The sequence below is a fragment of the Enoplosus armatus genome, chromosome 14 (genome assembly GCF_043641665.1).
Source record: "Enoplosus armatus isolate fEnoArm2 chromosome 14, fEnoArm2.hap1, whole genome shotgun sequence".
Lineage (NCBI taxonomy): Eukaryota > Metazoa > Chordata > Actinopteri > Centrarchiformes > Enoplosidae > Enoplosus > Enoplosus armatus.
The window spans coordinates 5314691-5335352 of NC_092193.1; the positions used below are offsets into that span (position 1 = coordinate 5314691).

General features: G+C 38.8%; 1 protein-coding gene across 1 annotated transcript; it reads left to right on the forward strand.

The window, feature by feature from the left end:
* The first annotated feature begins 236 nt into the window (after window positions 1-236).
* On the forward strand, window positions 237-18457 carry apol1 (apolipoprotein L, 1). Its single transcript, XM_070919494.1, has 37 exons — window positions 237-438; window positions 622-669; window positions 2292-2363; window positions 2556-2621; window positions 2717-2785; window positions 3377-3448; window positions 3535-3606; window positions 3730-3792; window positions 4332-4403; window positions 4491-4559; window positions 5174-5245; window positions 5335-5403; window positions 5514-5582; window positions 5695-5763; window positions 5876-5935; window positions 6525-6590; window positions 6726-6776; window positions 6899-6973; window positions 7124-7171; window positions 7397-7465; window positions 7566-7619; window positions 7765-7836; window positions 8494-8547; window positions 9166-9231; window positions 9454-9531; window positions 9637-9696; window positions 9967-10047; window positions 10152-10205; window positions 10976-11059; window positions 11902-11958; window positions 12183-12272; window positions 12425-12475; window positions 13386-13439; window positions 14209-14286; window positions 14409-14448; window positions 15100-15151; window positions 15526-18457. The coding sequence occupies exons 1-37, from the start codon at window positions 436-438 to the stop codon at window positions 16481-16483; spliced, it is 3237 nt and encodes a 1078-aa protein (XP_070775595.1). The 5' UTR covers window positions 237-435; the 3' UTR covers window positions 16484-18457.
* The last annotated feature ends 2205 nt before the right edge of the window (window positions 18458-20662 follow it).

The following is a 20662-nucleotide window of genomic DNA, read 5'->3' on the forward strand; positions in this document are numbered from 1 at the left end:
GTGCCAGTGTGAACAGTGTGAACTGGTGATGTTTTATAGCCTTGGGGTAGTCGACAGTAGGAGTTTCCGAGCAGCACTTGAAAGCAGCATCAGGCTAACATCAAACTCCCAGGTGAGACAGACACACAGACACGCCCTCTCCTGGACGACAATACAGGTAAGAGGAAAAAAAAACTGGATCCGCCGGTTTCATATCAGAACAACAGAGTACCTGCTTTATGAAAACGTCCCGAGGATCGGTGGGAAGTCTCTGGTCTCCAGCCTGTTTGTTTCTTTTTTCTTTTCTTTTTTTTAAGGGAGGATCTCTAACTTCACAGCCGACAGTATCAACACGGAGGGGAGGACAGAAACTCTATGAGAGGGCTGAAACATTTCGACAAATCGTTTCAAACGGAATAACTAAACACTAAACAAGCGGAAGACGTTGGGTCGCTAATGGTGAGTTAACGTTTGAATTCGTCTTTAAAAAAAACAAACGGCTAACGTTCGTGTTCAAACATCTCTGTAGCTTATCCTCGGGACAGACTGTATCATAATAGTTAGCGTTACTTGTTGTCGGTTAATATATGTTAAAAAAATAAGCGTTAATGACACTGGAGATGTAACGTAACTGTTTGACAGGATCGATACCAAGACCTGGATTTGGAGTGTGATGGAGGAGGCGTCGCTGTGAGTAGATGTTTTTCAATGTTTTAACGTAACTGTAGCTAGCTAACGTCAGTGTTTTAGGAGTTGGGTTAATAGTTTTGTCTTTGCTGAAGTCGGTTAATAACCATGTTGTTTAGTGGAGTTTACCGACCTGACCTCAATCTGTGTGACTGAAACTCTCAAAAATACAAAAACACGTTACGTTAGCAGTCCATAAGTGTGTGCACAGTGACATGTTTTGTGTTGTTTTGGCTTTATACTCCGGCACAATGGACTTGACATTAAACAATGATGGCAAAATGCAGACTTTCAGCTTTAATTTGGGTGTCCGGTGTAGAGTAGCCCTACTGTCATGGCCGGATTAACCTACAAGGTTGCTCCAGGGCAAAAATGTGCTACTGGACCCCCATTAACCCCCCACACCAGATTTGCTATGAAGTAGTTAACTAGTTAATGTAAAAAGAGTATACAGTTTTGCATAGTCACTCTTTTAGTCATGCTGTGCATTGACTAAAAAACTAAAGTCATGCTAGCAATTGTTAGGCTTATATAATTCATATACAGTGCTTAACAAATTTATTAGACCACCTGTCATAAAAATGAGAAAACACAAATATTTTAGAAATCTGTCAAAAACTTGTTTCAAACTAAAAATTGTATTTTTATTTATTAGGGAAATAACAAACTGGAACAACTAAATAGTCCTTATTCACATATATTAACCAAAAATCTCAATATTTTGTATGATCTCCTTTGGCCCTGATAACAGCTTGCATTCTTGCAACCACAAAACAAATTTTTCTGTTTAGGAATGCAAGTAAATAACTGTAATTTGGCATCTCAATCAAAAAATAATAATGTGCTTTACTATTTTTTTCTGCTTTTTTGTAAAACAGTAAATTTGAGAATTCATGGATAACAACAACATAATTAAAAACATAAAATATTTTGGTAAGCAGCAATACTGTTAATTTAGGGCAGCGGTGGCAAACACCTTACACTGGGTGGTGGTCTAATACATTTGTTAAGCACTGTATATATATAAAGTAATTAAGGGTCTTTTTACCCTATAGTTAGTACACAATTATATAGTTTTTGCTGAAACCTGTACAATACAGCTTTTGTCTTGCTATATTATGATGATGACCAACTGAATACAAACCTCTTTATTTACCACTGCTGTGGATTGCCTGTTTTGTATCGAGTCTATTAAAATGATTTTTAAACAGGAAATCAGTACTATGATCAATTTTCCCAGAGCTATAAACATAACAATCACTCTAAATATACTGTCATCAAGGTTTCAAGTCCAGACATGAAACCAGCTTCAAGTCCAGACTTGAAATGTGGATGGTGAAGCTGGACTGTGAGATGTAAACCAGTAAATGCATCCTGTCATCCATAAAGACATCAGTGAATTGTCAGTCATTCGCAGCATCTCTTCCAGTTTAGTCTCCATGCAGAGCTGCTGATCGGTGATACAGATTCATGCTGCTGACTCACAGGTTATGGCAGTGAATATTTACCCTCTGTTAGTCACTCGTGTTGAATGAGGCCGGTATGTCAGAACTGAAGCAGCAGTAGAGATTAGTCCTACATTTATTTTTCCATGTTGAATTTTGTCTTTTTCACACTTCACTCAGCAAAAAGCAGCGTTGTTCGGTGGTATGTTCAAAAGATCCACCAAGTCTTCAGAACCATCTGTCCAAGCTCAGGTGATGTTGGAGTTTTAACTTTATTTAATTTAAAGCTAGAACTTAACACCAAATGTATTTCATTTTTATTTTATTTAAGAAGGGACAATAACTGCTATTTTGTAAAATTTAGATATGAAACAAAAATATAATTATGGATTTGCACTATTTGATTTTGCATCTTCTCACATAGGCTCTTTGTTGACTTTACAGGATAGTTTATCAGCCAACAGTGAACTTTCCAAGAGTAACGATAGTCTGACTGACAACAGCTCCAAGGTGAAGCTCATTTTGTTATAAATAAGTGGCAGTGTTGTTATTTTTTTGTTTTGTTTTTTTAGCATGTAGACAGACTTATTTATGAATATTTTCAGGAGAAAGGTGGCGTGTTCAAAGGAATGTTTAAGAAGACGACCAAAGCTGCCAAAGAGGGCCAGTCACAGGTTTGTAGTTCTTGAACTTACTGTTAGTCAACAACTATTTGACTTATTGATTCATCGTCCAAGTCATTTGTCAAACGAAAACGTCAAATATTTGCTTCTTAAATGTGAGGATTTGCTGCTTTTCTATGTTTTATATCACTGTAAATTGAATATTTTTGGGTTTTGGACTTTTGGTTGCAGTAAGCAAATCATCTTGTACTCTGAGAAATTCTGGGTATTTTTTAACAATTTTCTGACATTGTAAAGACTGAAAAATTAATAAATTATTTGAAATGGAATTAATTGTTGTGTAGGATTGTCCACTGTATCACAAAAAATGTTCCAGGTTGCCTTTATTATTGACAAACAAGAAATCAAATTCTAGAAGAAAATGTTTCATCAATTTATTTGCATATTTTATTTCTTACATTGTACTTGTGGTTCTACATTTACATGACCTGAGTACTTACAGTATGTTGCACTGGTCGACAAAAATGAGGGGGAAAAGTAAAAATGTGATGGTCACAAAATCATGAAATATTTAAATATGTGTCTCTGCAGTTGTATAGAAATATGCAGGTGAGATGCTGAACTTTGAAAAATCTTTCATAGGACACCCTCTCATTACAAAACCCTGAACTGTCTGTCAGTAGCGACAGCTTAACAGACAACAAGTCATCAAAGGTGAGTTTACTTTTTGCTCTGTGATATTTTTGGTTTTCCCACAGAGACGTTTAAAAGTAAACCTTTCTCTGCACTTTTCCCCTCAGGAAAAATCCGGTGTGTTTGGTGGGATACTGAAACGATCTCCTAAAGTAGGACATGTACGGAAGCCTTCACAGGTGAAACACAATCTTCTGTTGCGTGTCCTGCACACAGCGATATATCATCTGGAAAACTCAGCTAAAGTGTAAAATGTGGTGTTATTTCAGTTGGATGCTGACAGATAAACTTGTGTGTTTCAGGATCTTTTGAACAACAAGCTCACAGCCAGTAACGACAGTCTGTCTGACAACACCACAACTAAGGTGAGTCTCAGCAGCCAAATCATTTTTTTTTAATGCAAAAACTTTCAGAAACACAAACAGTTGAAAACAACTACAAACGAAATACAAAGTCTTGTTCTTAAACATCTTAATTAACAAAACCAGTGTACATCAGTCAGAGATGACAGCTTGATCTAAAGGTAGAACAATTACATACCGGACAACAGTATATAAGCAAACAGGTATTGAAGAGTAGAAACATATTTACAGGATATGACGACAGATTTCACTCTAAAAGAACACTGAGTTCTTCTTTAGTGTTAACGAGTGACGTGTTGGTGATTCTGATAGAACCTGCAGTACAGTAGGTAGACCTGGACTCATTGGGTGGTGAGTTTGGGAATAGTGTGTTTTTGTGGGTGTTTGGAAGCGCAAGCTGAAGCTGCATGAATCAGCAATTTGGAAGAAGTGCTGGCCAATTCCCTGCCTGTCCATCTGACAGCTGCATAATTTCAGAATACAAATTTTATTTTATTTCAAGTTACATATATCAGTAATGGTAATGCATTTTTGTTCTCCAGGAGACAGGAGGGGTGTTCAGTGGGATGTTTAAAAAATCCCCAAAGCCTTTTGGAGCGAGGGCACAGTCTCAGGTGAGAGTTGTGTGTCTCACTTTTACCTGTGTTACATTATAAGGAAATGATAATAATCGGTAGGGGATTTTTGTTTTATGCCTTCAGGAGGATTTGTCTGCACCCAGCGAGCTCTCAGGCAGTAAAGACAATCTCTCTGTGAACAGCAACACTAAGGTAAGATTTATGAAAGCCAGTCACCTGGATCACACAAAGTCTCTCCTCACCTCTTGATATTCAGCCGCTGTGACTGTTGCTGCTGCTCATGCTAACTACCCAGTTCTTTCTTGGTTTTATTCTAAACTGCTGCTGCTAAATTTACAGTCACATTACGCCTCTGTCCTGCACGTACTTTTGTATGAAAGTCCGTGTGACTGAATCAAGCATGCGTTTCCTGTTTCAGTGCAATTTCCAGAAGGCCCCCGGCAGACTCACTTTTGTTCTACTAACAGTAGAAACACTGTGCTTCAAAATAGAAAAGTCATTATTCTTCTACATTTATTTATTTATTAGCCATATCAGAAATATGACATGACAGCCTTTTTTGGAGTGTGTGATAGTGTCATTGAACTGTGGGATAACGCGACTGTACCTTTTATGCTGTTTGTGTAGAGCTCAACTCATTGGATGGAGAGTTTTTGTTTTTGTGTGTGTTGGGAGGGGCCAGGTAAACCTGCATGCATCAGCATTTGGAAGAGAGTACAGGCTGCTGTGTGAAGTCCTTACCTCTCCCTCTGACATCTGACTAAATTCCTCCATGATGGGTAAAATTTCATGTGTTTTTTCACCAGGAGACAGGAGGGGTGTTCAGTGGGATGTTTAAAAAATCTCCAAAACCGTTTGGAGCAAGGACACAATCTCAGGTGAGAGTTGTGCATCTCACTTGTCTCACTTTTACCTGTGTTGTATTATTAGGAGATGATAATAATAATCGATTGGTTCTTGCCTTCAGGAGGATTTGTCTGCACCCAGCGAGCTCTCAGGCAGCAACGACAATGTCTCTGTGAACAGCAACACTAAGGTAAGGTTTGTGAAAGCAGAGGAACTCTAATACTAATAATAAAACTACCAAATTCCTCCATTGTGGGGAAAAAAAAATCACAAACCATTTTCATGTAACTTTTTTTCCAGGAGGCAGGAGGGATGTTCAGTGGGATGTTTAAAAAATCAAAGCCTTTTGGAGCGAGGGCACAATCTCAGGTGAGTTGTGGAGTATTGCTGCAGTTTATTCATCTCAACATTAAACCATGTTACAATAAATGATTAGGACAGGTTTAATATTAATTGGTTGGCATTTGTTTGTCGCCTTCAGGAGGATTTGTCTGCACCCAGCGAGCTCTCAGACAGCAACGACAATCTTTCTGAGAATAACAACACTAAGGTGAGGTTTGCTAAAACCAGCCACCTGGATCCTGAAGCGACACAATACTGTAAGATCAACCACAACAGTAAATGTCGTAACATTAAATGTGGGCTTCATGTTATTTTCTCAGGAGAAAGGAGGAATCTTTAGCGGTGTCTTCAGAAAAAAAGGTGCCAGATCTCAGTCTCAGGTAAGACGGCCCATTTTGTCAATGACAGGTTTTCAGTCCCAAAAAGTGTCCTGTTTTAGGGACATTTTGTTTTCATAAAAAGTCTTAATTTGACATGAAACCAGATTGAAAAAGTAAGTTCTAAGTATAGAATTGGAAAATTTCTGACTTAGGCACCCCCCTTTGGTAGTATCAAAAAGACAGGGGTTTCCAACGTACACAAGGAATAAAGGGCTGAAAGCAACATGTTGACTGCACCAGTTTTCACCAGCGTTGTTCGGCAAAGATAATCACATAAACATTATTTTCATGGTGGCTTTAATGTTTGTTATTAGGTTTTGTTGATGCAGTAGCTTAGCCTTTATTGCTTGTTGGCTGTTTGGTACCAAAATTTTCTCCCCTGGCTAGGTGTTATGTGGAAATATCTGATAACAGCAACATACTGATCATGTTTCACTTTGCAGACATTTCATTAACCTGCATTGTGTTTGCCTCAGTTCTTGCAGTCATTTAGTAAAATGGTGGATATTTCACTTCAAAATAAAATACTTTAGTGTCTTTTTGTGCTAGGTTGTTACACTCTGACTGTGTGCTGTATCCCTCTGTTTAGGAAGATTTGTCTGGGGATGGTGAACACTCTGCCAGCAGGGACAGTCTCATAGAGAAGTCTTCAAAGGTGAGAGATGAAGCTCATTGTAGGTGTTGTTTTTGTTTCAAGTCCTCTTGTTGTCATTTGGGTTCACTTGGACCTGCACTGCATCAACGCCAACAGAATAAACCGTAACTTCAACTGCTTTGAATTCTCTGTCAGGGTGAAGCGGCAGCGAAGATCCTGAAGAATCCTTTCACCTCCTCATCTCAGGTAAATTTGATCTCACACTTAATTCTGCATCATGTAAAGTATTCTACCAGTCAGCATATTTACACTGTTGGTCATGTTTTGAGGTGAATGACATGCAGGTAATGTGTATTTTGTTTTAACAGGATAAAGAAAAGACTGAACACTCAGGAGACTCAAATGAGAATACCTCTACTACACAGAAGCCCAAAGCCAAGCAGGTGGGTTGTCATGCCAGAGTAACTGGAGACATCATGGCGTGAAAATCTGCTTTCTAAAATTAGAAATAAATGCTGTGACATTGAGGTGAGGGTTAGGACTATAATCAGTTTTTTTAAGTGGACAGTAACAGTGCCTTTGTCTTATTTCAGAACGGTTTCAGTGCGATGATGAAGAGCACGTTCCACACTGACAAACAGGTAAGAGGTGAAGTCCTGTACTCCAGACATTTTGCTGCATATCATCAGTTCATCTTTCCCATCACACTCCTTTAAACTAAATAGTATCAGTTTATAGAATAGTAAAGCCTGAAAACAATTTAAAACAATTATGAAGTAATCCACAGATGATGTAAAGCAGGTTATGCTACTACTAGTTTTCTACTATTGTTTGTATTCTTTGATAAATATTGGCTCCATGTGCAGGAAAAGAACTCCGACTCTGACTGTGAGGAAACATCGGACAATGGAGAGGGCCATCCCAGTCACAAACAAGTTAGTAAGGTTTTTGAATGTTCATTTTCTGTCTCTTGGTTTCAATCAGCAATTTCATTTCTGTATGTATTTCTTATTTTTTGTTTTGTTTCATATTCAGAGTAAACTTGCTGAGGCGATGACGAAGCTGAATCCATTTCGATCTGCAAACAAAGTAAGGAGGGTTTACATAATAATCTTTTGATAGTGCTCACGAAATAAGTCAAGTTTCTTTTGATAAATGGATATATTAAAAGAGAACTGTGTAGCCTCATTTATGTGGTTTTCATAAAGTTTTGATTTCTGTCTTCTCTCTGCAGCATGAGAAGCAGGCAGACTCAGATGACGAGGATCCACCTGCGATCAGTGAGAAGTCATCAGGCAACAAACAGGTGCTTTGATATTTACTTATTCCTCTTTCACTGTGTTATTTTGCACGATTGACGTCACGTTTTTGACATGTAACTGGTTATTTTTATTCAGCAGTCACTTATCTCACTGAGGGGTAGAAAAGCTTCTACAGTTTGTTTGGCTGTCAATCAAGGGAAAGTTGCTGCTCCCTAGTGTCTTGATCTACTGCCAATTTTGTGTGTGAATGGTTGAATGAGAGGCATTGCAAAGCGCTTTGTCCTGCTTAGGTAGAAAAGAGGAAAGTCATGAGTCAAAGGTTTAAGTTTTTGAGAATCATTTTACCCACAGGCTCCGTCTGCAGTCCAGCTTAACTTGTCTTGCCTGGTCTTGTTGAGATCATCATACCTTAAGTCTTTCAAGTAAATGTCACAGGGAACAGCTTTAAATATCTGCAGTCAGCTGGTCTTGCAGCTGACCAGGACACATAAATACTGAGTGGGATATTTTACAGTTCTGCTCTCTATGTAATGTTTCTAAATGACCTCAAACCTAGTTTGGCATTTCTTGTTACTTATCAACCGACATATACATCTGCAATACTGTGAACCCAATGTGGCTAGTGGCCGAGAAATTAGACACAAATCTGAAATGTTGAAGCATCCCCTTAAATCTTTCGATGATGTGTCTCTCCCTCTCAGAGCGCCATGGGTGGAGCCATGTCCAAACTGAATCTTTTCCGCTCTGCAAATAAAGTAACTATGCTGCTGACTGTGTTTGGTCATGGTGGAGGTGTGAGTGAGATAGTCATGATCATGACAGGAAGTCACTGTAGTGGTGATGGTGGTGATGTTTGTAGGGAGTTTGGGTTCATTTTAGCGAGTAATGATGTGCTGCACACTTAAAGGACCATACCACTGATTTTTGCATTTTATACCCTGTTTACTACAGCTCACATATACTGTACACCACAACTAACTGTTTTACAAACAATGTTTTCCTACCACTATAGGCAACCATTGTTTTCCATTTATTTTTGTACAATATTAAATTCAATAACTCTTTGCAATTTTGGCAAAGATTTATACAGACTTGATGTCCACTGTGATGAATAAGAAGTTTCAAGAGTCTGCCATCTGATTTTCATGTCATACAGAAAAGAATGGAAATCAATGGCTGTCTGGAATTTAAAACTGTACATCATGCATTTGAAAATGGTTAGAAAAAAATGTATGTAGTATGCAGTACACGATTTGTAGTTAAAGAGTTAAACATGCAAAAAATACTGATATGGTCCATTAATTGCTGAACAAGTAATCTGGTCTTGGTTGATACAGTTTAATAGCTAATATTTGTTCCTGTCCTTTGTTCAGAAAGACATTGAAGACACTGAGATGCTCAAGGAGAATGAGAAACAAGTGGAAGAGAAGCCGAAAGTGGTCAGTCTATTTTTTGCATCACTCATGAGTCATCAGTGACCACACACACACACACAGCTGATCAACTTCTGTCTAAAATACCCTCTCTCCTCACGCTCCTCCTCTTCCGTACCTCCACCACATCCTCCTCATCCCCTTTAAATCCTTCCTCCTCGTTGTGAAACCTCCCTGCGCTCCTGCTCCACCATTCTGTGTGAGTCTTTGTGTGTGTGTCCTTGTCAGGTCAAAAGCAACATGATCCAGCGAGAGAGGAAGGAAAGAAGCGAAACGCCACTGGTCCCACCCAGACCAACCGAAGAGGTTCGTAAGCAGTTGAACACTCAGTGACATTTGGTCCAATTGAGACTATTTGGACGTCTGCACTGTCTGTTATATTGTGTTGTTAAGGCTGTTATCCCTCCACAGGAGATGAAGGGGACGTCCACGTATGACAAAGTAAAACCAAGAGGAACTGAGGATAATCAGGTACAGTTTCCACTTCTCAAATTTACTAAGTGATGTGTGGGTCGTCTGTATATTTCTGCTTCCACAGAGTTTGAAAATATTTGAAGATATCTGTTGGAACACAAGTTATATCTGTTAACTATTTGATCATCTCATTTTCAAATATGTGTGTATAGCAAGCAGGACGCATATAAGTTGCTTTGTACACATGGAAAGGTAGCACTAGGGTGTCACTCTCTCAGATATCAGGTATCATTGTAGAAAAAAATGTCTTTATTTTGTCCTCTGCAGAATTACATGGACATGATCTCCAGAGAGAAAAAAGCAAAACCTGCTGACACTCCTGTCGTTCCTGCCAGACTGTCAGAGGAGGTAGTTTTGTGAATAATGGCTGTTTGGGTCAGTTTGGAGCTGATGTGTATCGATGCTGGACAGTTAGCCCCGTTGTTAAGCAAACTGCTCTGGATTAATTTCAGGAGCTGAACAGAACAACCAGATTTGGTGTGCAAAAGCAGAAGAACAACCATCAGGTACTGAAGTGTACACACAGTGCACAGGTTAGCTCAGTGGTTTGCTGATATTCTGGACCAGTATTAACTGGTTATCAACAGTTATCAGCTATTGGCTATAATGGAGGTTTCTTCCTGACCACAGCTACAAAAAAAGATGAAACTATGAAATCAAACTATAATCAAAAATGTGATTTGCTCACTCGTCTGCACTGTGCAGAATGATGTATGTGCAGAGTTTGACACCACAAGTCTTCTTTCACATCGATCTGTGCTCACCTTTAAACCTGAGTTTAACACGTGTACAAATGAGCAGGATTTTGTGACAGTATAACTAGTTTGGAAGCCAAACGTGGTTCAATATGGAACCTCCAGTGTACATACATTGAGAATGGATTCTTGTGTCATTGAGATTCATCTTGTGTCCAGCAGCCAAGCTTTTGAAATGAAAAATATTTGCATATTCATAGATTACGAATGTTAAATGAAGGAGAAGGAATAGATGTCATTTAAATATTTTTCAATGAGTCAGTGGAACTTTTTTTGTGTTTTTTTGTGTCCCTTTTTATTATAAAAAAATATTTTTTATTTTATATATATATATATATAAGTTATTTTCACCTTTTTAATAGAAATACAGTTCGGAGGAACCCTGAACAGTAATATCACCATTTGCTCTTACAAACTTTTATTAGTCAAACTATCGTTCACACTTCAACACATACCAGTGCACGCATGTGGAAAACAAATTGGAAGTTTATTTAAAATGTAATTATTTGAATTTGCTGCAGAGTCAATCCGATGATGAAGGCCTCAAAAAAGATGACTCTGCTGAAGCCAAAGAGGCGGACGAAGCAAACCCTCCAGAAAGCAAAGTAAGTTCATTCTTAATTGTTGTCGCTTAAACTAATCCTCAGTTTTAAGCTCAGGAAATAGATTGGTGCACGCAATGAATGGCTGATTGACACATGTTGTATGTATTTGAGATTTTTAGTCAGTTCCTAAATCGTCTGTGTGGTATGAACCCACATTTGCTGCTACATGCTGGTGAAAACAAACACAAAGAGGATCTAATTATTTTAGTTCCTGCTTTGTTCTGATCAGTTCTTTCATGCCAGAGCCATGCAAACTACCTGTGGCACCTCGAGGCCATTGTCAGTGTGAGGTTTATGAAAGCTCATGTTCATTGTTAGTCACAAGGCGATTTAACCCCTTCCACTTTTGTTTTTAGCTTTAATTAGCTTTTCAGGTTGTTAAAATGGTCTTATTCCATACTGTCTGACAGTATTATATATTCTGTAGCTATATGATGTTTACACTGAGTGAAATATTCAGACCCAAGACAAGAATGAAGTTGTGCCAGTTTAAACAATGTTTGGCTGCACAGCATTCATTTGTAATCACTGTCCCACTCCAAGCTGCTGTGTAGTAGTGAAATTAGGTACGAATATTTTTGTTTACTGCATATCAAAAATAGTTGCAGTCTGTCTATTGATACATGTGTAGGGTTAGACTGACACATTTGCAGAGGGATGGATCTTTTTTTTCTAGTTCTCTCTTTAGTTCTACGACTACTGTAGCAGATATTAAGCACAGGGGCAGCTCTTCTAGTCAAATAAAAGTCACCAACAGCTGTAATGAAATGTAGTTCTTCCAGTTATTGCTTCTGGTGTCACCTAACACATTGTCACTGTGCCATTATTTTTTTTTTTTACAGACCAAGGTGAAAAAACACAAGCATCATAATCCGTTCATGCCACGTTCTGCAGCCAAGGTATAAGACAGTGTGTGTTTCTCTTGACTCAACCAATTCATATAGATTCAATACAGTCATGAAGAAATGTATCTTCTTCGCACCTACCTTAAACCCCAAATGTTTTTGACAATTTAAATTTCATTTTAACTCAGAAAGGAGCTCATATGTAACCTTGTTACTTTTCCCAGGTACTTGTATTTATTTCATTGTTATGTTCACACTTTGATTGTTGTTTACTTCAGGCTCCATCTGATGATGAGGGGCTGAAAGAAGAAGACGATTCTTCATCCAAAGAGGAAAAGAAAGAAGAAGAGGACAAGGACAAAACTGAGGTCTTATAACTCATTTCCTTCTCCTCCATTTTTGCTTGTTGATTGATTTTTACGATAGTCATCAGGAACATTTTACTGTAATTACTGCTAAAGGAACATTTCAGAATTTAGCTTCCTCTGCGTAACACTGTAATCCTGATTTTTCTTTTTAGACCAAAGTCAAGAAACCCAAGAGACACAATCCCTTCTTGCCTCGGGTCAAGGTAACATTCAAATATGTGACATGTACAAACCTGTTTCCTCCTGTGTGGACAATACTTGTTTGTTTAAACAACAATGCCAAAATGCTTTTAGCACACCAACTAATTACAGTGACTTCCAAGGATAATGCTGGTATAACTGCATCATTGAGGACAAAACTATAGTCACATCTTCCGCATTCTTACATCCTAAAAGAAATAATCAGATGTTTTTTTTCAACACAGTGGATCTGTGTCACTCTGGAGCCTTTTCAGCAGACAGTGTGATCCTGCATGTCACTGAACTGGAGAAACTAGAATTTGAGTAGACTGATCCAAGCCGATGTCATACTGCATGTCACAGTCCTGAAGTGCTATCCAACTCATCCACCCATTTCAGGCATTCAGTTCTTGTCTTTCTGTGCTAATTAAGTTACTAGATGAATGTTAACTGATAGAAACAAAAGACAACACCAACCCCTGTAAAATCCAAAGCTGTCACAAATGACTTCCTATTTGCTACTTAGTGCACATAATTTAGTTTGCACATGTAAAGTCAGTGATGTCTAAAACCTCAATTTACTGCTGAACTCAGATTCAACTATGGAGTGTTTTTTATGGGGATATATAGCCCATTCAGACATGCACTCTTTTACGTTAATCTGATGGCAATTTAACATGTCTGTTTCGTGTCTGAATAAGCAGCCTGGTCACTAGTAAGACAGCAATCTAACTAGGCCGGACCAAGTGACATTTCCATGTCACTTTCAACGCGACACAAGTCTGAATTTGATGGCGTCAGATTAATGTAAAGGCTGTGGCAGCGCGAGGTTAAACATGCAGAGAGATAGAAATGTACTTTTTTTCCCAAAAGCAAAATGTTATATTGATATTACAAATGCTTTAACTGTGTGTTTGTGTGAATTGGTTTCAGGGCAGAGGTATACAGAGGCAAGCACAGGACGGAGCGGCAGGCAACACAGAGGAGGTAGAGAAATGAAACACTCATCAGTCTTTGTTTCTCTTAATGAGACAGAAACTTGTATTTGATGTTGCTTCTCTTTCTTTCTTTCCTTCAGCCACCTCACCTTACATTTAAAGCAACCTTCAACCTTAACCCAGTGTGTGTCAGTGTATTTATCCACCAGACTGACGTGTTGCAGTCTTAGTCATTGTGGTTCAGGATTACAAAAGGTCTGTTTCAGTCACCAGACCCGTCCCTGAAAACAACCTCTTTCTTTTGTTTTTTGTCTCCAGGGTGTCCGCTCAGCTCCCAACAGAGACTATTATAGTCGACATATAGTCTTGTTGTTTTCCCCCCCCTCCAAACTTGACATGAAACCCACCCCCACACCTGCACTCCACCACACAGTGTTTGCGCATGCCCTTAGCATGGAAGATGAGACGAGTTTAGGTTGCAATGTGCCCCGACTTGTTTCTCTGCTTCCCTTTTCAACGTGAAAAAGATTTTCGCCCTTTTCACTTCTGCAAAACAGCAGAAATAAGTCAGCACAGTCAGAATCCCTCTTACCATTGCTTCCTCTCTTGATCTGAGCATATACTGTATGAAAAGTGAAACTGAGGATATGCGACGCTTGAAAAGTTGAATTGAATTCTTGCTCTTTATTCATGTTTCTCTGTCTTTTTGTCTCATTGACATACACTTCAGCTACACTGTAGACCCAGAGGTTTTGTCAAAAACAATCTTGGTATTGATATATACTGTATTATATACAGTATTATTTCTGTTGTTTCAGAATGAAGGTGGAAATAGGTCCTTGTTTGATAAGCTGGAGGACTTCCGTATTGACCCAGCACATCCTGAAGATGGACAGGTTGGTTTTGGAAGCAAAATATGTCACCATAGTAACACAATATAATCTGCTGCCTCATTATTAACCAATTGGATAGCAAGCATAAACATGCAAACCCATACAACTCTAATGGTGTCTTTTAGGATGTGGAGGATCTTATGGAGTGGTGGAACACAGTGGAGTGTAAGTTACAAATACAATGTTTTTCACTTTGTTTGGCTTTCTTTGTGCTTTGTTCTGAGAATGGAGGGCCGAATGTTTAATTTCTTCTTGAATCACTTAAACTACATTTATGTGAGTATGTGGACGTCCATGTTAACATACTTTAGTGTGCTGTTTTTCATGGTTTGGTCCCCTAAGTTCCAATTAAAGGAAATATTAATGCTGCAGCTTACAGTTCTGCAGATTTTAGACAATAGTATTCTTACAACTTTGTGGCAACAGTTTGGGGAAGACCCAATGCGCGTTTCTACACGACAGTGCCCCCGTGCACAAAACGAGGTCCATAAAGAAATGGGTTCAGTGTGGAGGACCTTGACTGGCCTGCACGGAGCCCAGACCTCAACCCCATCCAGCACTTTTGGGATGAACTGGAACACCACTTGCGAGCCAGACCTCATCATCCCAACGTCAATGTCCAACCTCTCTAATGCTCTTGTGACTGAATGGGAAGTCCCCTGCATCCAGGTTCCAAAATCTGGTGGAAAGCTGTTTTAAGAGCAGATTAATACTCAAGCTTTTGGAATAATTTGGATGTGTCCACATACTTTTTGCCATTTAATGTATTTAACATTATGAGAACGCTAAATATCATTCTTATTTTTACTTCCTCAGCTTGGGAGGACACACCTCAAGATGAAGACATGACAGAAAAAGAAGAGGCCAAGTGAGTGAAGGCTCAAAATAAGTGTGAATATAATATTTCACTGCCATGTGTCTTTTTAAGGATCTGTTTACCACATGTTTTTACGTGTCATAGGTGCCAATGTTTTGAGATATCCACATCTAAAATGTCTTCCATGACCCCAATATAATGGAGGAGAATAGAATTTCTTCTGTGCTGCTTAAAACACTGAAACATTACAGAAAAAAAATGTATTCATCTCTATTGTATTGGAGAGGAAGCTGGATATCTTTTAAAACTTGGGCAAATAAAACCACCACTATCTGCATGGCTAGATACACTAGTAGTAGGTGAGATTGCATTTTAAGATGCAGTGACGTAGCTCTGTGTAATCCCTCTTAACTTGCTTCTCTCAGGGCCTTTGCTGTGACGGCAGATAAGGTGCAGAAGGGCATCCGCGTCTTCAACAAACTGTTCTCGGAGCGTGCTGAAAGCCTATGGCAGCATGTCATTGACCTCAACAGCATCGCCGAGGGCCTGGACAAGTTCAACAAGAACACAAAGATCGCTCAAATCACCGGCGGCTCCACCAGCGCCATCGGAGGCGTAGCCACCATCACCGGCCTCGCTCTGGCCCCGGTCACCATGGGAGTTTCCTTGATTGTGACGGCGGTGGGATTGGGTGTCGCCACGGCAGGCGGTCTGACATCAGCTGGTGCCGGCATCTCCAACCAGGTCAACAACTCGATGGACCGCAAGAAGGTGGAGAAGATTGTCCAGGATTATCAGGAGAAGATGGTCGACCTCAACAAGTGCCTGACATTCATCAAGCAGGGTATCGAGAACCTGAAGAAGTTCGACCTGATCAAGATGAAAAAACACGCCTACAACCGTGACTTCCCTGCGCTCACCAGTAGTTTCTACGAGGACGGTGCCATGGCAGGAAAGGCAATCCTCATCAACGCTAATGAGATCATGCGCGTGGTGCAGATCGCCAACGTGGCGGGCAGCACAGCAGCCAGAGCGGTCCAGATCGCCAGCATGGCCACTGGTGTACTCACTGGACTCTTTGTAGGTATGGACATCTACTTTGTGGCCAAAGACTCCAAAGAACTCAAGAAAGGGGCCAAGTCAGAGTTTGCTGCCAAAATCAGGGAGGTGGCTACGCAGCTGCACGAGGGTTTGGTGGAGCTCAACGGGATACGAGAGGAGCTGCAGTCCACCACACCAGAAAACAAAGCAGGCAGCGATTCAGCTGCTTTGGACAATGACAAGAAAGAGAAAGACGACAAATATGACAGTTCGGATGAAGACGAAATCGACCGCATTAAAAAAGCCATTAAAAAAGACATTGAGAGCCGAGAATATGTTTGACAGAAACTGCAAAACTGGAAAAGGCCTCAAACTGTGCTTTTGTTTTTAAAGTTTCAAAAAGAAGATTCAAGCATTGTCAGTTTCTCTGTTCCCCTGCAAAAGGTTTTTAAGTGTTTTTGGAAGTAGCGGCTCAAAACTCTGGCATACTGCTGCATTGTTAGCATCTATGAGGTGCTGGTTTCTAAAGCTTCTGGACTTTTCCTTTAGGGATCTGACTTCTTGATTCTAAACAGCATTTACACTACTGGGAGGAACCGAGGTTTTGCAGTAGATAATGTATCATATCTGCTCGTCTGGCTATTGTGCCAACGTGTGAAACTGCCATGTTGTCTTTTAAAGATTTAACTAAATCATGTAGTTGGATAGTACACCTTTAGATGAATTAAATAGGTGCAAAGTATTTTCAAGACTTCATAATTTAGATTTTGAAGATTTAGAAGTGTCGCTTAGAGTTTCATCAAAGTGTGTTGGTTCATATTGAAACACAAGGACTTTTACTAAACAGGTGTCGAGATTGTGTAGAGTGCCTTTATTATTTATAAAGCCTTAGAAATACAGTGTGATGCAGTGTAGCATTAGCCTGTTTTCTTATGTTTGTTTTGGATGTCAGAGCTGCAACAAAACCATTTCCCCCCATTTCCCTGCCTGTTTTGCATCTCATGTTAGATTTAAAGTTTTACAAGTCTTGTTTGGCTTCATGATATTGGTCTCATTTTGAAGAATGACAGCCACAAGCTTTATTTTAGATTGTTTTTACAAGAGTCGATAAAATGGTGAGAAAGAACCAGCATGGGGTTTATGACCAGTTGTTCATAAATCCAGCACTAAGTTTGTGTGTAAGGTTTTTAATAGCTGGTTTCAGACTTGTGATTCACTAAATTGGGTTGCACCATTTCAATGTAAGGAATGTCTCTGCTAGTAAAGACTTTAGTAATGTGTAAATCGGTTGTCAGGAAACATCTGTAGTGCCAAAAGCAGCAACTATATAAACAAGAAGTCACCAGCTATAATATAACTTCCGAAAGTAAAACGTTTAGTGGGGGAAGTGATATATTTAACTGCCAATCATTTGTAAATGTATGCACTAGTTTGTTTTATTTACGAATGCTTACATGGAGAAATACATGGGATTCAGAGTTAGTTGTATTTATGCAGTTTAGGATGAGTGGGAAATATCTGACTATGCTAACCTAAGCAGTCTTATTTAATCATGTAGCATAATGTTTTGGCATTTTTTCTGCCCTGTTTCTATAATAATTAAACAGCATTTATTTCTAAAACTCCTCAGCCTGAACTGGATATAAGCTAACGTTAGCATTGTTAGCTGGCTCCGTTAGCAAGGCAACAGTTGGCAGTTACTGGGTGTAGATATTTACAAGCAACTAATGACTACGTGAGAAATATATGTGGACCTGTTTTGATTTAGTGATGTGTAAATCTCCACTTAGTAAACATTTTAAATTTAAGTTTGAACTTATGAACAGCTGGTGCAACTGGCTCCGTGCGAATACAGTGGGGGAAGACACAAACATAAAAACCTGTCTGAGGTGAACTTCTAGAACTAATGGGGGGAAAAACATTACGGTATTTCTTTTTTCTTACGAGACTTCTACAAGTTTAGCCTTTGATTTTGAATCACGTCTTCTGTAATATTAAATGTTTTAATGGTTTCCAGGTCTAAAATAGTCTTTCTTAGACGACTAGGTTGACACAGGACTGTAAAAACCAGCCGACTGTTTGCCATTTGCTTTTATTAAGGAATTAATATATTAAAGATTGTTTCAAAGTCAATGGTTGATATGCGGTCTGTACTATAAGCTCTGATGGTTTCAGCCCTGTGGTCTGTTTAATGAACTTAATATTTATTTTTCAGTCTTGTTCTGGGTGTTGTTCATTCGATGATACCTTTCTATGTGCAATATATTGTAGAACTCCATGTGTAATAAATGTAAATGTAAAATTGATAATTAAAAGTCTGAGAAACATTTTCTGTCCATCCGTGTGTATCGGAAAGTCTACATACAAGCGAGCAATCACTTTATTTCCTTCTACCGACTACTGGGCACTTCCTGAGTTAGTATTTGCTCAGTTAATAACCAAGATAAACGCATTCGTCAAAGTGTCCTTCAGCATTGTTTACTTTTCTTCAGATTTCCATGACAAATGGAAGTCTGCCAGCTTCAAATGTCTCTGTATTTCTGTCACATTTTTGGCATGATGAAGAACTGATATAATAGACAGAGCGGTTGGTTCAACCGGCATGAGCAGCATGTGCCAAACAGAGATACAGTGGAAACCACACCCAATCAGGACAAAGCTGCACTGTGCTGGTCGGGGGTTTGGAGTGCACCCGGTTACACTTAACCACACCAAACAGTGATGTCACAGTGTACTGACCACACCCTGGAAACACAAAGATGTCTGATGTTAAGTTGCTCTTTACATTTAAATGATTTTAAGTCATCAATTATTACAAAGTTCTTGCACACTGGAGTCTTATTGACAAGTACATGGAATTAAGAAAGAAAATACATGTGAATTTTATTTCATTAAGGTAAGATGACCGAACGTTCAAGTGATCAACAGTGTGGGGGATTTTTTTTGGTTCTTTCATTGTTTTAATTACAAATTAAAAAAAAAAAATATATATATATATATAAAAATGGGGATGTAGTATTTTTCCATCTGAATTATTTTCCTGACAGTGTGAAGATGTCTTAGTTTGAAACTTTGGATCAACATTTCAAGATAACGATAGAGAGAAAAGTGAGTGAACAGAAAATATCCTTTAAAACAAAGAAAATAGCAGAAATATTTGACTTTTTTAAAGTAAAGAAAAGAGAATTTAGTCTCATGACCTCAGTATTTCTAATATTATGAACAGTATAATGTATGAACCAGTATGACTTCACAGTGTGTCAGTGTTTGGACTCCTGCCAAGATGATTAATGCAGTTTTTCTTTTCTATTTTCGGAAGAGCTCCAATCATGTTTGAGTTTTTGTTTACATGTTGTTGACACTTGTGAAACTGATGAGTCAGAGTCACACCGACTGGGAAACGCGTTTCTCTCACTCCCACGCACACAGGTAGACCTTAAAATGGCCACGCCCACTCCCAGGTGAGTCCACAGGCACCGCAAAGCCAGAAGGAAGGTTTCAGACATCGCATCCTCTCCGACCGTAAAAACCAGGTGAGATGTTGGACGTTTTGATGCTTCCTTTCATATTTTGGACATTTAGCAGATGGACATTTGCTGATTAATATCTTTTGTGTGGCAGAAAGTCGCTTTATTATGTAACAGAGGATTTCACTGTGAGGAGGTGGCACAGAGGCTCTCAGGGCGTGTTTTGGTTTGGTTAAGATGCTTTGTTCGACCTGTAAATGATGTTGCCTTTGGGTGGTGTCAGAAATATTTGGATTTCTTAACCTTGCGGTAAATACACTTGGGAAACATGGGAACACGTGATGGACCATCAGAGTGTACATGAGTAGTTGAGATGATGAGGCGGGTGAAAGCTTGATCAACCAGTGATGTGCATAGTATTGTTTTGCCTTTTATTTAGGCTAAATAAATAATATTACATCCTTCTATTTCACATTTAATATAAAATGTTTTCTGTGTTTGTATTTTATTCTTGTTTTGCACACTGGAAATGCTTTTTTTTCTGATGCAATAGTTGTGTAGTGTAGTTTGACATAATTTCTATATAAAACAGTATGTTGACACGGGCTGGTTATTCAAAATCAGTTTTAATATGATACCTGTGTTTTGGTGGTGAGTTTACTAATCCCAAATTTTCTAAAATCACCCTGTTCTCATTTCGTAAAATAGGCCTAACTTTTCAAATATATCTCTGTCTTAATCAAAAGTTTATGTTGTCTTAACAAAAGCTGCACACAAGAACTTATCCTTAGAACCTAAACATAATTGTATTATCTAAAATCTGACCAAACAATACAATATGATTAGATAGGATAGAACTTCATTCATATAAAAATCATGTTGCAACACATCAACCCCAATGTGCAGGGCAAAGATTACTGTGTTATAAATTACAAGCAATAAAATAAAGAATAAGTTATCATAATTTCCAGCAAGATTTCTAAATACTCAAGAAAGAAAAGTACAATAGCCTACCGGTCAGTAATTAGCCCTCTTCTTCAGTGTAAAAGTAATG